This window comes from Medicago sativa, chromosome 5 (genome assembly GCF_051527215.1).
Source record: "Medicago sativa cultivar Bolivia chromosome 5, Bolivia_mono, whole genome shotgun sequence".
Lineage (NCBI taxonomy): Eukaryota > Viridiplantae > Streptophyta > Magnoliopsida > Fabales > Fabaceae > Medicago > Medicago sativa.
In genome coordinates, this window is record NC_140753.1 from 45,075,380 (window position 1) to 45,092,719 (window position 17,340).

General features: G+C 32.4%; 2 protein-coding genes across 2 annotated transcripts; one reads left to right on the plus strand and one right to left on the minus strand.

Moving 5' to 3' along the window:
* Positions 1-1,851: 1,851 nt before the first annotated feature.
* On the plus strand, positions 1,852-6,350 carry LOC146922376 (subtilisin-like protease SBT5.3). The gene is made up of 11 exons (XM_085711522.1): positions 1,852-1,932; positions 2,136-2,245; positions 2,327-2,424; positions 2,540-2,701; positions 3,292-3,406; positions 3,952-4,525; positions 4,599-4,696; positions 4,831-5,076; positions 5,166-5,280; positions 5,371-5,584; positions 5,670-6,350. Exons 1-11 carry the CDS (start codon positions 1,852-1,854, stop codon positions 6,215-6,217), a joined length of 2,361 nt encoding a protein of 786 aa, XP_085567648.1. The 3' UTR covers positions 6,218-6,350.
* A 1,991-nt stretch (positions 6,351-8,341) lies between these two features.
* LOC146922377 (glutamyl-tRNA(Gln) amidotransferase subunit B, chloroplastic/mitochondrial-like) lies at positions 8,342-17,056 on the minus strand. The gene is made up of 8 exons (XM_085715352.1): positions 16,233-17,056; positions 14,357-14,566; positions 14,115-14,255; positions 13,801-14,004; positions 10,215-10,412; positions 9,612-9,680; positions 8,776-8,892; positions 8,342-8,686 (listed from the first exon to the last, which is right to left on the minus strand). Exons 1-8 carry the CDS (start codon positions 16,842-16,844, stop codon positions 8,612-8,614), a joined length of 1,626 nt encoding a protein of 541 aa, XP_085571478.1. The 5' UTR covers positions 16,845-17,056; the 3' UTR covers positions 8,342-8,611.
* Positions 17,057-17,340: the final 284 nt, after the last annotated feature.

Genomic DNA, 17,340 nt, shown 5'->3' on the forward strand with positions numbered 1-17,340 from the left:
TAAATTAGATTTTTTCCACTAAAGACAGGTAATTAAGAATTTTTTATTCTCCATAATTACACTACAAGAATTTATGGATTTTGCGTGGGACAAACTCCCACTCAAAGGGTAAAAAAGCCCACGTAAATAGCATTTTGCAGCGGAAAATAGCCCTAGCAAAATAATAATAATAATAATAATAATAATAATAATAATAATGATAATAATAATAATAATAATAATAATAATAATAATTCCTTCCTTCAAATAATAATAATAATAATAATAATAATAATAATAATAATAATAATAATAATAATAATAATAATAATAATAATAATAATAATAATAATAATAATACATATTTTATTTTTTGTAATAAAAAATTCCACTATAAACATAATCAATTTATACTAGTACTTTTAACATAATTAAAAAAACACTTCATTTGTACCCAAAAAAAAAAACACTTCATTTAATGTTATTAAACCATATTATTAACCATAAGGCATATTATAACTATTTTATTACTAATAAACCAAAATTAAAAAGTTGAAGTATAGAAGTTGTAGAGAGAAAGTAGAGAAATATTTATAGATAATTTAAGGCTTAATTGCATGTTTGATCCCTTATGTTTATTTTAGTTTCAAGTTGGTCCTTCATGTTTCAAAAGTTTCAAGTTGGTCCCTTAAGTTTTAAAAGCTTCAAGTTGGTCCAAAAGCGAGGAACTTAACTTATTTAAAAATTTAGTTTGAAAACATTTTTTTTTAATTTTTTTGTTTTATTAAACTCAATATCATGTCGTGGAAAAGGACTAACTTATTCCAACGTGAGTAACGTTTTGGACCAACTTGAAACTTTTAAAACGTAAGGGACCACCTTGAAACTTTTAAAACATAAGGAACCAACTTGAAAACTAAAATAAAAATAAGAGATCAAACATGCAATTAAGTCATAATTTAAAGTATAGAAGATGTAGTGAGAAGATAGAGAAGTTTTAGAGAGAAATAGTGGTGTAAGAATGAATGAAAGAGGCAGAAGTTTTGCGTGGGTACCCGACTGTCGTAAATCCAATTTTAATTATTGTTGGTGTTATTTTCTTCGGACTCTAGCCCGCCGAAAATTTTAAGTTCGATAGGGTGTTTTCTTTGTTTCAATTGTGGACAGTGTCACAGAGGTGTTGTTTAAGGGGGTTTTAGGTTTGTTTTGTGATTCTCTTGGAGGTTTGGTTTGGTGGAGGTGTTTATGGTGGCATGTCACGCCTTGTGGTTGCTATCAAACTTATTGAATAATATCAAAATTTCTCTAATTCAAACAATCTTTACTTAAGTTTTACTTTTACTTGACCGAATTTTTGATTATTATGATTTTTTCTCCAAAGAATTAAAATCCGATAATATTCATACATGGTATCCAAGAAATAAACTTTTTTTTATTTGAGAACATAAATAACACATTATTGATTGCATTAATCTTTTTTTTTTTTTAAAGATGCATTAATCTATTTATCACCTTCCTTGTTTGAAAATAATAGTACCGATTTCCTACCATGAAAACTTCCTTGTTTGGAAATAATAGTACCGGTTTCTTACCATGAAAACAAAAATGCAATTTTTTATATTAATTAAATTAAATTTATTTATTTAACATATATGCCTAAAAAAATGAAGAATGAACTTTTTTTTTTCGAACAAACAAATGAAGAATGAACTTGACCACAACAGTTGACTCCATTACAAATAATGGTTGTTCACATGAGAAATTTGGTAAGAATCAATCACAGAAATTAGTATATAAGCGAGGGAAAGTACATACCCTTTGTACATCCCTAAAATTTATTTTGAAAAACAAACATCATTCATGAGAGAAACAATGTCTTCATACATTGCTCATGTGTTAATGTCACTTCTTCTTTTTGTTTTACTGGATGAACCTACCCTTGCAATTAAACAGGCAAGCTTATTTTCTCAAATTTTCATTATTCATTGCTCACGAATATTTTGTTTTTTTTTTTTAAATTAAAAATGGTCACAAAATTAGATTATGTAGACAACTCATGGTATTATTTAATCTCGTGCTTATCATAATCTAATTTTCATATTTTTAATGTTTAACTATTTGGTCTAATAATCAATCATGTGTTCTTTTTTTGTTAGTCCTATATTGTATACTTGGGATCACATTCTCATGGTCCAAATCCTTCATCATTTGATATTGAATCTGCCACAAACTCTCACTATGATTTACTTGGATCTTACCTTGGAAGGTATAAAATTCAATCTCCAAAATGCATAAAATTATGTGGTCAATTAAATTATGAAATGATGATTTTTTTTTTGTTACACAGCACCGAGAAGGCCAAAGAAGCAATATTTTACTCGTATAATAGATATATTAACGGATTTGCTGCAATACTTGATGAAGATGAAGCAGCTCAGCTTTCAAGTATGTAGTTTTGATTTAATTCTTACATGTATCTTCCTTTCGTATGATATATATGAAATTTTTTATACATTGTTTTATAATTTTTCTAATTGGTGTTATATTATTGGTGAATGCGAGCATCCGAATGTAGTATCGATTTTCTTAAATGAAAAATATGAACTATACACAACCCGGTCGTGGGATTTTCTTGGGTTAGAGAGAGGTGGTGGATTTCCAAAGGATTCATTGTGGAAGAGATCATTGGGTGAAGACGTTATTATTGGAAATTTAGACTCCGGTAATGAAAATATAAATAAAGTATTAATTTATTTGTGTTTGTCCCATGCAATCCGCCTCAAAAGACACTTTTTTTTATGATAAGATTCTTTTAAAACTTTAATTGAACTATTTGATTTACGTGAAACTTTATTATCATAGCTACTTTAATTATTTTCATTTATTTTAATTTTTTTAAAAAAATTCTATGCACAAATGGTGTAAAACATTTTTACATGTGCAATCAAATTTTTTTTTTTTTGAGGGAACATGTGCAATCAATTAAATTGCTCTAAATGATCATGTGTTTGAAGGGTAATCTAATGGATACATGTGTACTGTGTAGAGATATTTTAGAAACTAATATATAAATTTGACATCACATAGTGATTTGATATACGTATAAAAAACTTTACACAAATGTACGTAGATTAAATTCTACCGTTTTGGTTAATTATTATTTAAGAAAAAAAATCATAATTAACCTCGACAAATATCTTTGTTGAAATATTATTGAATACTTCATTATATAATTTTTTTTCAATATTTTTTAGATTTTTATAACCAAAGTTTATCAACCCTCTTTTTTATTGATGTTGTGACTTATGACAGGTGTTTGGCCAGAATCTAAGAGTTTTAATGATGAAGGATATGGTCCAATCCCTAAAAAGTGGCATGGAACTTGTCAAACTGGTAAAGGGAATCTAGATAACTTTCATTGCAACAGGTCTTTTACTCTTGATATAATTTCCCATATATTTAATTGTATTTTATTCAGTAGTTTAAGTCCTTAAAATGGTATTACATCATTCATAGTTGGCTTAATTACCTTTTTGGTCCTCTAACTATTTAATTAGTATCGGATTGGTCCTCTAACTAAAAATTGATTTAATTCGGTCCTCTAAGTTTCTCACTCGTTACTACATTTAGTCCTTTACGTTAATTTTATTCAAAAAAACGTTAAATTTGTGTTATGTGGGTCCTCTAACTTTATTTATTAGTATCATTTTGGTCATATACTTGTTAAGGTATTATGATTAAATAGTGAGCGATATTATTAGTAATCGTTATGGTTCATATGTATGTGTGAAACGGGAGGTCAAGTACCCACATAACACAAACCCTAACGTTTTGAATAAAATTAACATAAATGACTAAATGTAGTAACGGTGAGAAACTTAGATGACCGAATTAAATCAATTTTTAGTTAGAGGACCAATCCGATACTAATTAAATAGTTAGAGGACCAAAAAGGTAATTAAGCCTTTGTAGTTTTCTATGCTCATACTTTGAATTTTTATTACATCTTTGTAGGAAGCTTATTGGTGCAAGATATTTTAACAAAGGCTATCTAGCATTTCCAGTTCCTATTAGAGACCCAAGTGAAACATTCAATAGTGCACGTGACTTTGATGGTCATGGTTCACATACTTTATCAACTGCTGGAGGAAATTTCGTTGCTAATGCAAGTGTATTTGGCAATGGCCAAGGAACAGCAAGTGGTGGATCACCAAAAGCTCGAGTTGCAGCCTATAAAGTTTGCTGGGGTGTATGTCATGATGCAGATATTTTGGCTGGTTTTGAAGCTGCAATAAGTGATGGTGTTGATGTGCTTTCAGTGTCTTTGGGTAGAAATATTCCTGTTGAATTTCACAGTAGCAGTATTTCCATAGGGTCTTTCCATGCAGTTGCCAACAACATCATTGTTGTGGCTGGTGGAGGAAATTCAGGACCTGATCCTAGTACTGTATCCAACTTGGAACCTTGGACGCTTACAGTTGCTGCAAGCACAATTGATAGAGATTTCACAAGTTATGTTATTCTTGGTAACAAAAAAATACTCAAGGTATATTGTTTATATCTCTAATTTCCTTTGTTATTTTAATTCTTTAGTAATTGTTTGAAACTGTCATTGTTAGGGAAAGAGCCTTTCAGAGCATGAATTACCGCCTCATAAGTTGTACCCATTGATTAGTGCCGCTGATGCCAAATTTGATCATGTGTCAGCGGTAGAAGCGTAAGTATATATACTTTCATTTTAAGTTGACACCTTCTCAAATAACTTTTGTGTAGTTTGATCTTGTAACCTAAAGTAACAAATTTTCAATCTCTTCAGAGATAGTTTTCAAATGATTATTTCATTTTATGTAGCCTCTTGTGCATTAATGGATCTCTTGATTCTCATAAAGCAAAGGGAAAAATATTGGTATGTCTTCGAGGTAACAATAGTAGAGTTGAAAAGGGTGTAGAAGCTTCTCGAGTAGGTGCTGTTGGAATGATTTTGGCTAATGACGAGGCTTCAGGCGGTGAAATTATAGCTGACGCTCATGTGCTTCCCGCTTCACATGTTAACTTTAAAGATGGGAACGTCATTTTAAAATATGTCAATTACACCAAGTAATTTTTCTCCCATGATATGGGGCTCCATAACTTTTTCCATGCTTTGATTTTATAGTTTTCATTACTCATATACTTACATTATGTAGGTCTCCTGTAGCTTATATTACTAGAGTTAAAACACAATTGGGTGTAAAGGCATCTCCATCTATAGCTGCATTTTCATCAAGAGGACCAAATATCCTTGCCCCTTCAATCCTTAAGGTTACGATCGATATTAATCAATCTTTAAGCAATATTATAAAAAAAAATTGTAGGTGACCATGTAATTGTAAATTTTATTTTCTATTTCAGCCTGACATCACTGCACCAGGAGTCAAAATAATTGCAGCTTATAGTGAAGCTTTACCTCCTTCACCAAGTGAATCTAATAAGCGAAGAACTCCTTTTAATATTATGTCAGGCACTTCGATGGCATGTCCTCATGTTGCCGGACTTGTTGGGCTGCTTAAATCTATTCATCCTGATTGGAGTCCAGCAGCTATCAAGTCAGCAATCATGACTACAGGTAAAGTACATTACTTATACACATATAAGATTGTGTAACTCAATTTTCTATGCTTATTAATCATAAAATTTCAAACCTTTTCCAGCAACAACAAAAGACAACATCGGAGGTCATTTGTTGGATTCATCACAAGAAGAAGCAACTCCTAATGCATATGGTGCAGGGCACGTTCGACCTAATCTTGCAGCAGATCCTGGACTTGTGTATGACCTAAATATAACTGATTATTTGAACTTTTTATGTGGTCATGGATACAACAACTCCCAACTTAAATTGTTCTATGGAAGACCTTACACTTGTCCCAAATCCTTCAATTTAATTGATTTCAATTATCCAGCCATCACAGTTCCTGACTTTAAAATTGGACAGCCTTTGAACGTTACTCGTACTGTAACCAATGTCGGGTCTCCAAGCAAGTATAGAGTGCATATCCAAGCACCCACAGGATTTCTAGTTTCAGTGAAGCCTAGCAGACTAATTTTTAAGAAAAATGGTGAAAAAAGAGAGTTCAAGGTTATATTAACCTTGAAGAAAGGAACTACATATAAGACTGATTACGTCTTTGGAAAATTGATTTGGACAAATGGAAAACATCAAGTTGGGACTCCTATTGCAATAAAGTATCCACATTAGTGCTGCATTTTCTACCAACTGTTTAAGACAGTGTCAATATTTTTCTCCCGTTTTCAATAAAGGAACATGTTGTGTTGTGTACAAGTTCTTCAAAGTTTGTGAAGTGAATATATCAATGTTGTTTGAATGGTAATTTATGATGAATTGAATCAAATGAATAAGATAAAACAATATGAAATAAAATAATGTTTAACCACTCTGTATACAATTTATTCCTATAACGTATAAACATTAGAAAAATATTGTGATTTGACAAAAAAAAAAAAAAAAACACATTATAAAAATACTGCTAGATTATATGGAAAAGAGATTAATAAAATGTTTTAATTTTTGAAAGATAATAAAATGTTTTAATAACATTGAATTTTTTTGTATAAAGACTATGTTGGTTTAAGTATTTAGCAACATGTTAATAGAAACACTATAAAATAATTAGACACTAAGGAATTGAAGAAAAAAACTTTCCAACCATGATTCTGACAGTTATTACCGTTAGAGCATAGACGAATTGAATACAAGCATGTGTCTGTCTATCGATATGTTGTTTGCCTCATCCAATACCAGGAAAAAAAGGTCCCTACTATTTGAAGTATTTGGTCAATAATTGTTTCACTAATCAAACTCGAATGCTCTCAACTGACTCAACAATAACTAAAACTCATTAAGGATCTTAGTTCAATGACATAGATATATAGTATTTATCTATTATAAATTTGGCCATAATGGAATCAACATACACCATGAGTTGCCATCCTTGTTTTGTAAGGGAAAATTGCTTTGCTGACATAGGAAACTTCACAATGACACAAGTAAAATATATTAATGCCCCCCGGCGGTTGTTAACAACCGTTGGGCTAACGCAGCGATTAACAACCGGCGGCTCCAGTGCGGTTAAGCTGCCACTACGTGCGTTATAATGTGATTTTATATCTATTACTTGTGTTCTTAATTTTAGTTTTTATTTGCATTTATTTATATAAAAAAATTCAAATAAAAAATGTGTATTAAGGAAAAGTCACTTTTAAATCTAACGTGAATTCGAATAAAAGCGTAATGAATAAATACCGATTAAATCTAACGTGAATTCGAATAAAAACTAATTAAATCTAACGTGAATTCAAATAATTAATATTGCGTAATGAATAAATAAATTCGAAAAGTGAATAAATAAGATAATTATTGTTCCATTCAAAATAATTATCTTATTCGAAAAGTGAATAAATAATCATTTTGAACCCTAAATGCGTAGTAAGTTGTCACAATAATTCCTCAACGTATCAAAATTTTAAAATAGTCATTGATTTTGTACTTTCTTTGAATTAAAATAGTCTCGACATTAAAATGTTTCGTGAATATTGTCATATCGCTCATTCAAGATATTTACTTATTATCGTATCGATCCTTGTAACTACTTATTTACTATCAATTGAGTCCTTATATGAAAAGAGTTATTGTGAGTATTGCTTTGGATTATTTTAGCGACAATGACTATTTTGACTAACAGAGTACAAAATCATGAATTATTTTAAAATTTTGGTACATTGAAGAATTATTATAACTATTCGTTATACATTCAAGGACCATACCGATTATTACCCCAACAAAATTCACAGAATCGTCAACAACTAACACATTATTATCATAATCATCAATTAACATCAAATTCACATAAATATGACACAACATGTTATCAACATATATCACATCAAAAATAATATCATCATATTCATATTATACAATGTAAATTATAAAACAACACATCACAAAAGATCGATTCTACAGATCGCTCGTACATTATTCACTTAGTCTATTCGCTGAGTGACCTTCCCAAAGTTCTAATTTATTCTTGTTATTACCTTAATTGTATTTGGAGTTAATAAAATTCCAATCTCTCTAATATGTGTACGTCTAAATACTAAAGATTATTCATTTTTGGACTTTTGTCTTTAATGAGAAAGTATCAAGTGTGCCAAAGCCGAAATATCAAATTTAGAGTTCAATGAGTTTTTCGTCCATATACATATTCCAAATTTTGTTTGTCTCAAAAAAGTTTTAACATATTTTGATCCTCTAGATATTTTCCGTCACTGTTTTGATCATTATTGATATTCACTTAGCTGAAGCTAACATGGAAATGACGTGTTTTTTCTTTTCTTTCTAGCTCCACGTGGGTAATTCTGTACATGAATTTAAATTTTTTAAAAAGGAAAGAAATGAAGATATCCCAAAATAACCATGAATCCAAAATTAAAAACCTAATCCGTAGTTTTCTTTTGAAATATTTTCTCTCTTCGTCATGTTTTTCTTCTCCTTTCAATTTTCCAGATTTCTGCGATTCTCCAAATTGTGATTGGTTATTGTAGGCGTGCATATAGCAGTCTATTAACATCAGCTTTATGAATTCAATTTCTCCAAGAGAATCTTGTTAAGTAGACCTGGGTTTGCCTTGCCTTTAGATGCCTTCATTACCTGCATTTGGACAAATGTTAATGAGACCGTGACAATAAAAGGGGGAAAATAATATTATAACAATTGTTTCCAGCTCTACAAGTTCATACCTGGCCAGCAAAAAAACCTTGGAGTTTAGTTTTGCCTCCTCGGTATTGCTCAACCTGTTTCGGATTATCTGCGATCACTTTGTCCACCATTTTTTCAATTTCAACAGGATCTGTTATCTGTCATTTACAAAAATAATAATAAAGTTGTCAGAGTGGAATTTACCAAATGGTGTGCTGCAGTTTTACAGATTTGGAGGTGGTGCGAGATTTTTTATTTATTTTTATTTGATTTAGGAGGGATTGATGTTGTTTAGGGAGGATATGAATGGCTAGCTAGTTTGGGGGGATATTTTTTCAAATTTTGGTGAACAGATTCTGAGTGGAAGAGAAATGGGAAAACAGTGGAGGTTAGACTTAAAGAGGACCCAACTTTTTCTTGCACAGCAATGTCTCTGAAAGCTTATATGAGAGATGTAAAGCTGGGATTGAATACAACAGAAGTAGTAGGTAATCATTCCAGCAGAGGGTATATTGCAGCTGATCCAAATAAAATCACGGGCTATTCATGATTTCCATTGAGAATTAAGGGAACGGTTCTTTGGTAGCTGACAAGAATCAAACAATTTGGAACAAAAACAGAATTCAATGTGGCTGCAAAGGAGGGGAGGGGAATATGCATGAGAGAAAATGCGCAACGATTATTGGTAAGGTGTCGTAACAAAATGAGGAAGGAAGGAGGAATTCACCGGGCATTAGTGTAACTAACATCAAATATCACAAAATTGAAATATTGAAATTATTATGTTTGCATGTAAACTAGAAAATTCATGCAGAGTGCTGAGTCAATTATATACAAACTGGTAAAAATTTCAATAATTGTTGATGCTAATACTAACCTGAACCAAGTCCTTCTTTTCTATGATTTCCTTGACACTTCCACCCTTGGCTAACAGCTCAAATAGTATCTACAGAAACACAGAGAAATGTAAAAGTACATAATGCAAAACAAGCCCATTATAACAAATGTGTGATTGTTTTTCCTTTTCAAATTCATGGAGACAAATAAATGAAGCAGACATGACAACGCATGAACCTAACTGCCATATAGTCTCATCATGGAAGACATTAGTAAAGTCCAACAACAAACAAGGGATGAAACTGTTGAGAGAGAGGAGAAGTATATTTATGCTGATTGAATGCAACAGATATAAAGAAATAATTTTTTCTGAATGCTGTATTTACATGATTCATCGAGCCTAAACAAATAGTATATAACAAGAAGAAAGTATTAGCCCGATAAATAGACATTACAGGTCAACATACTTTATAAATTAAACCCATTGGTCAACAAACACAAACACAAACACAACAAACTTCCACACAGTATTTAAGTCTCTGGAAAAACTAATGAGAAAATCTAGAAGATACGAATATGATTAGACATACATTAGTATAAATGTATAATTATGCACCACTCATTAATGCCGAAGCAAACATACCTCCTTCCCGATCTTGCCACTGATGGTTCCATCTTTAATGGAAGCAATCAACTCAGCCAACTCTTCAGGTGTAAGCTTTACATCATTTATGGTCAACTTTTCGTTTTTCATGAAGCCAGCAATGTCACTCATTATCCAGTTGGCAACTAGCTTTGCATCAGCACCCTTTGCAAGAGTAGCATCAAAAAATTCTGCAATCTAATACATGAGAAAATTCAAATCATGTCAGACCATGACAGTGTAGTAATAATTAAACATCACTAGTATTCATATTTTAGCTTTCATATTTACTGTACTTTAATTAAATGAGTTCTCTTCCATTAAGCTATGCAGTATTTTTTATTTTCATGGAAATATGTTAGTTGTTTGTTGTATCTTTGATCATTGTGTATTTAAACAGTTAAAATATTATCTGGTTTTGCAAATACGTGAGAATACGTGTTCAGAACCTCTTGCCTACGTCCACAGAAATGTTCCAACAAAATATTCAGTCTCAAGCAAGATTACAAGCTTTGCAGAAACTTGTAAACCCATCACAAGTTGTCTATCACCCTACAAACCAAAGTGATCCACTCATGAGTTACATGGAGCGATAACTCTCACTCAGAGATATTCTCACTACACAAGTGATCATCACTTGCACTTTCTTAGATCTCAGGAACTAGGATTCATCAACTCTTCTGACCGTATCCCACTAGTTATAAAGATGAATGCTATTTAGCAGAAAGGGAAAAATAGTAATAAGGTGAAATAGCTGGGAGAGAGAAGAGAGGGTGAGTTGGTTAAGGGTGGACTATAGAATAGAGGGAAAAGGAACAAGCAGAGGCAGTTAGAACCATTCATGGTTCGGTTTAGAAAAGAAAGCCGATCTGAACTGCAAAAACAGTTTGGTAAAACCAAACCAAATCGCTCATGATATGTCCTGAACCAGACTGAGCTGATTTTTAGGTTCAGTGCACCAGGTTCTGAATTTTTTAACCTAACTGGTACAAAAATGAACTTCAGATTTACAAACCGAACTGTTTTTTATGCAAACCGAACTATTTTTTGTGTGCAAACTGAACTGTTTCTTCTTTTAAAATGATTTTGGAGTTAAGAATCGAACTGGTATTGTTTAACATTTATTTCTCCTCCAAAGCTAAACTATCTTATTAATTGTTCTCTAAATGCAACAATTGAACATCAAAATCATCAAAGTGAGTAATTGAATTCAACCTCCATCCAGGAATCAAAGGTGATTTCCATTCAATTATATTTCAAGGAATTTTAAACAACAAAGCTGAAAATTATTTATTTTGTCCCATGATTCTGCTACAAAAAATACAAAGAGGTTTCATACATATAAAAGAAACACAAATTAAAATATCAAAACAAAAAAAATAATGGATAAGGCTATTGCTAGCAGAAACAGGTTCTTAGAGCAGAAACAGGAAGGGAGATTCTGTAACGGTTAGTGCTGAAATGATAACACAAGGAAAGTGTTGTAAATAGTGAAATTTTACTATTATTAGTAGTAATTTGTAATTGGCCTATTAGTCATTAGTCAGGCCCATTAGGTTAGAATAGCCTATATAAACACATTAGTGGGTTGTACATTATTTATCTCTGAAATATAATATTCAGTTTTCACAGAAAGCATGAGTCAGCAACTTTATATTCTTTATATTCTTTATTACGAATCCTAACACCTCTTTCCTTCAAATTTAAATGCCTCGGCACAATTCTCTCCTCCAAACTGGACCCAACATTTTAGGGAAAATCTAGTTCATGGGGTCCTTCTAAAGCTAATAATGCAGCACATGAGAAATGTAGAAATGCAGAAATATGTACCAGTAATGCAGAAACGCCGAAACGAGTACCGGAATGCAAAAACGAAGAACCAATTAAATGCATAAACATTAGTTCATCAATTTTGTAACTTGGTTCCTTTGGTGAGAGGCGCAGTTGCACAAACGAATTAGTGAGGATAGTTCGCACAACTTACAGCTCCAAACATTTAGAGTTTGTGAACATTCATGAAGCTCTAATGAACTTGAGGTATTTTTTATTTAGGGTTCTTTCTGAAATGAGATTTGAAACTAAACTGTTGAGAAATGAGAATAAGTGAATGTTCTGCAATTCGATTCCTTCAGTTTGGTTCGGTTATATGGGGATCGTTTTAAATAAGTAAAGTGCGTGTTAAACAGAGGTGCAGTTTGTAAACTCATAGAAGAGCTCCGGTTAGTCTTAGTGCAGTTTGGTTTAATTTTATAGTTTGATTTGATTTTTCAGTTTGTTTGAACAGAACTAGAGGCAGGTTGTAAGAATAGGGAGAATTACGAGAATAGGCCTCTCAAAGAGCCTTTGTCATTCTGGTTCAGCTTAACACCATGCCTCTTAATGCTTTGTTTGTGAGTTTTGAGGGGAAGGAAAGGCAAGGCTAAGGAGGGGAAGGGAAAGGAGGGAAAACCCTTCCCTTCTTTGGGAGTTAAGAAACCAACAAGAAAGGGAAAAAGAAGGCTTATGTGATAATTTTACTATTTTACCCTTTTATTTCTTAAAATCAATAATTTGTGTTATACTTTATAATTATTATATATAAATAATATTTTTTTACCAATCTTATAAAAAATCTTGAAAACATTTTTAAACAAGTGATACAATAATGATAAATTAATTTCACTATATATAAAAAAATTATATTTCCTTCTATTTCATAATTATTATTTTTGGGTACAAATTCCATTAATAATTTTAAAATAATACAAGAATGATAAAAGAATTGGAATTTTGAATTATTGTGAGGGTAAAATTGTCAATTTGTATATTTAACCCCCTCCCCCATATTGGGGAACTATGAAATTGGACCAAGTAAGCCCTTCAAAACCTTTCCTTGTTTTTTTTAAACTCCCAAACAAGGGTTTATCTCCTCACAAGCCTTCCCTTCCCCTCCCAACCAAAGCCTAAAGAGATTGATTATATGCGACCTGAATCAATTAGGTCATCTTTCCTGACATGAAAAAGGGGAGAACACAATAGGATGGCATTTGCTATTGAGCTTTCAGCAATAGTCATTAAGTACAACAAGTAATAACTTTTGGATCTCTTCTTTGTCAGACATTTCTTGGATGCTGTTAAATCTTTTAATACTTTTTCCAACAATACTAACACAGAAGTGTAATATTGGACACCAAGTAGATTGTACTTGATTTTCAAATTATTATTTAATCTTTGATACATTCTTACTAAGGACTGATAGGACCATTGATAGCCTAAGTTTACAAGATTACAGAAGTGAAGGCAAAAGGACAAGTGAAAGACAAGAATGGGCTTAAAATCCACCAGGGGTTATTTTTCCACTTCCTAAATTACATTTTACCTTATCGTATGGAGCTTGGCCCAGCTATCATCTAGTTTTCATATAGCTTTTGTTTTGCTACTTTAAAAAGAGGCATGTTCCTCTGAATTCAGTGACTATTCCTTTCTAAATTTAAATAATATCTCAGCTTCTTTATCTAAATTCTGGTTCTATCGGGGACATAGATTTTCTGTCATGTGCATACTGGTAAAGAATCTAGTAACGTTAGAAAAATAGCAGGTAACTCACATTTTTATCATTAGCTAGGAAAAGAACATCTTGCATGCCTAATCCCATCTTTTCATATCTTCTACGTTTTTCTTCAGGAAGCTCCGGTAAAGAATTTTGAATACCATCTACATATTCTTGCGAAAGGATTACTGATGGAAGGTCTGGTTCTGGAAAATATCGATAATCAGCAAGCCCTTCCTTTTTTCTCATTGTTATAGTTCTCTAAACAGAATATAATGTAAGAAAATAAGTATGAGGGAAGAGAAAGCAATCTTATAGCTGCTACAATACCTAGAACGAAAACAACAACAAATTCACAATATAGTACTAGCCTGAGAGCCTTCTTCCCAGAATCGAGTTTCCTGTACTATCTGATCTGCTTGACCTTGGCTATGAAGTTGCACCTGCCTTGAAATTTCAAAATCAATAGCTCTGCTCATTGATGCAAATGAGTTCAAATTTTTCACTTCAACCTGCCAGAACAATAATTAATCATACAGCGCCTATTTGTTAATATTACATTGCACCATAAAAGCTCGACTAATGTCATTTTTATAGAAGACATAGCTAATACCTTTGTCCCAAACTTTGACTGCCCAATGGGTCGTACTGATACATTTACATCGCAACGAAGAGAACCTTCTTGCATATTTCCATTGCTCACTCCCAAATACCTAACCAACCTCTGTAATTCTGCTGCATATTCTGCTGCTTCAATACCATTTCTCATGTCAGGCTCAGAAACTATCTCTAGCAAAGGCACCCCTGCCCTGTTTAGATCAACCTGTGAAAAAAACCATCAAATTTAACATACTTCAACAAGGTTATCATACATCAGGGCAGTCAAACCTTTGGTATTAATTATTCAGGACAACGTGTGAAACAAAGCATTTTATGTCACAAAACATGAACTATAATCAGAGAAATAAGCGAAACTGATGCCACATAAGCTTTTTATTCCTTCTGATTGAAGCCCGGGGGTACTATTTCATTTATCAAAAACCTAAGCATAGATGGTAATAAATAAAGATAAAATGATATATGACAGACATGATGTCATTCTACATTATCTATTTATATGATAAATGAATTGTCCCATGTATTTGGTTCTATCCTGATATCATTCTTGGTTGGACACCATAGAGATCACAATTTAAAATAGGATTACACTTTTTTATATTTAACACTCCCTTTGTTGTTAAATACTTATTATTGGAGGAATTAGGCCAATGATCTTCCACATTGGCCAATGGTAATGTGGTCAAAGCATAGTTTGAGCAATGTAATGTGCAATTTTCAGCCTTGTGGCATGCATTTTAAGATTCAACATACTTCATAGACTCAGTAAAATAATTTGTCTAAACAGTTTCTTTTGTGAATGTCAATACTCAAAAAAATATGGAATTATTGTTTTAAATAGAAAAGACTAATTCCTTTTCACCGTTGCTAAAGAGTAGATCTTCACATAAGAATCACTGCACATGGATATTTGGGAGGTCTTTCTCAGTTTTCCCTATTCAATCTTAACAAATAGAGAAAATTATCATAACCTCCCCTTAGTTCTCTCTAAATATAACAGACCTCCCCTCTTTTTGTCCAAGCATCACTAACCTCCACTACCGTTACATCCGTCAAATTGCCGTTAGGAGAAAACACATTTTATTCTTTCCAAACCTTTTTGCTTTCCAGTTCAAAACACATGCCTAAACTGAAACCTTTTCATTCTTACATTACTTCCTCATCCCGGCCATCATCTTCGTCACTCGTCATCTTCGTTATTTGTTATTGTTCTCGTTAAATGTTGGTGTTGCGCTCTTGTCAGGTTTACGCATAACCGTTATTGCACTCGTCATTTTGTTGTACAAAACATGAATAATACACAAAGATATATACAAAACTACACAAGATTTTTCAATAAAAAAACTTTGAATAAACACAAATGTATCAATGAACATATGGACTCAGTCACTAATTCACATTTACCACACTGTTTTTTTTACTAATAAAAAGTTCAGGTGAGTTGACCTCTAAGGGCTCACCAGGGTTAGGGCAGACCTCAAGGCTCAGTGAGTGCTAACAAATGTACTTACACATCGCCAACCAAAAAGATCATCTGAGTGTCACATAATTTGCAATTCGCATTGGTACGCAATACGGGTTCACAGTACGCAACAAGTCAAAAATTCGGCACGCATGGGGGTATAAAGCTTTGGTACGCATGGATCCATAGTACCAGTACTCACTCACACCCTTGCGAGTATGAGTCAACTTCTTACCAACTGAACCAATTTTCGTTGTCACTTTCACCACATTTTTAAAGGACACCAAATTATTTAAACTAAATTAAATGCAAATTAGAAAAGAAAAACAAAATGCAAAACACACCAAAGTTAAACAAATACCAAAACCAAAAACCAATGAAAAGAAACAAAGAAACAAAGAAACACTACCTGAGAATAATTTCCATTTTCAGTATGCAATAACTTCCCAGCATCCTCTTCCATATGAACCCTAGTAATCCCAAACCTCTTATGCCCACCACCATACTCCAAAGGAATATCAACATCAAGAAACCCAGAACTCGCAATCGGAACATCAAATTGCGAAATCTGATACCCTTTAGGCAAATCAGGATAAAAATACTGTTTCCTATCAAACTTAGAATCAAACGCTAATTCGCAATTAAGCGCGAGTCCTAATTTAACAGCAAACTCAATAACCTTACTGTTTAAAACAGGTAAAGCACCAGGTAACCCCATACAAACTGGACAAATGCTGGTGTTTGGAAATGAGCCGTAATTGTAGGGACAGTTACAAAAGGCTTTGGTGTTTGTTGAGAGCTGGACGTGTGTTTCGATTCCGATTATTGGTTCGTAATCTTTTGGGAGGTTGTTAAGTTTTTTTGATTGTGTACTTGTTGAATGTTTCGTTTGTGTTTGTGTTTGGGATTGTGTGGCTTTTGTTGTTGTGGAATGGTGAAAACGGTTTTGTAGTTTGAGGATTGAGGTTGGGTAGAGTAGAAAAGGTTGAAGTTGGAATGTTCTGAAAATTGTGAAAGACATTGTAATTGAAAAGAGAGAAGAATGAATGAAGGAAAGTGATTAAAGTGAAACACGTTAAAGATGAATGTTCAGTTCAATATGCAGTTTCAAGTTGCATAATGTCGAAAATCCAAAATTGAAAGTGTGTTTATGGAATGGAATAAAATTATGGGAAGCTAAATGCAGAGATGAATGGCAATTTGGTTTGTACAAGACGAGCACCAAGTGTTTGTGGGTTTATCTTGTGTTGTGCGTGTATGTTTGATGGATACGCTTTTCCTTTTGATTACGTGGGACCAATGAAGGCCGGATACTTCAAAACCGAGACATTGCCTCGATACGTATTGGATACCGATACTCTACTTGACGGATACGTACCTACGAAGTATTGGAAATAATTATTTAAAATTTTAAAAAATATTTTATCGGATACTTATATGATACTCCACGTATACACATGGATAATTATAAGATACTTCAAATATACGTATTCTAGAAAAAGATGAAGGGTAAAAAA

Bases quoted from the DNA above. Each gene is read 5' to 3' on its own strand.
- LOC146922376 (XM_085711522.1), top strand. From the start codon at position 1,852: ATGTCTTCATACATTGCTCATGTGTTAATGTCACTTCTTCTTTTTGTT. The intron at 2,702-3,291 runs GTAATGAAAATA...GACTTATGACAG, and splicing joins TATTGGAAATTTAGACTCCG to GTGTTTGGCCAGAATCTAAG. The intron at 4,697-4,830 runs GTAAGTATATAT...CATTTTATGTAG, and splicing joins CATGTGTCAGCGGTAGAAGC to CCTCTTGTGCATTAATGGAT.
- LOC146922377 (XM_085715352.1), bottom strand. From the start codon at position 16,844: ATGTCTTTCACAATTTTCAGAACATTCCAACTTCAACCTTTTCTACTC. The intron at 14,005-14,114 runs GCTAGTACTATA...TATTCTGTTTAG, and splicing joins TCTGGGAAGAAGGCTCTCAG to AGAACTATAACAATGAGAAA. The intron at 9,681-10,214 runs GTATGTTTGCTT...GTGTTTCTGTAG, and splicing joins GTGGCAAGATCGGGAAGGAG to ATACTATTTGAGCTGTTAGC.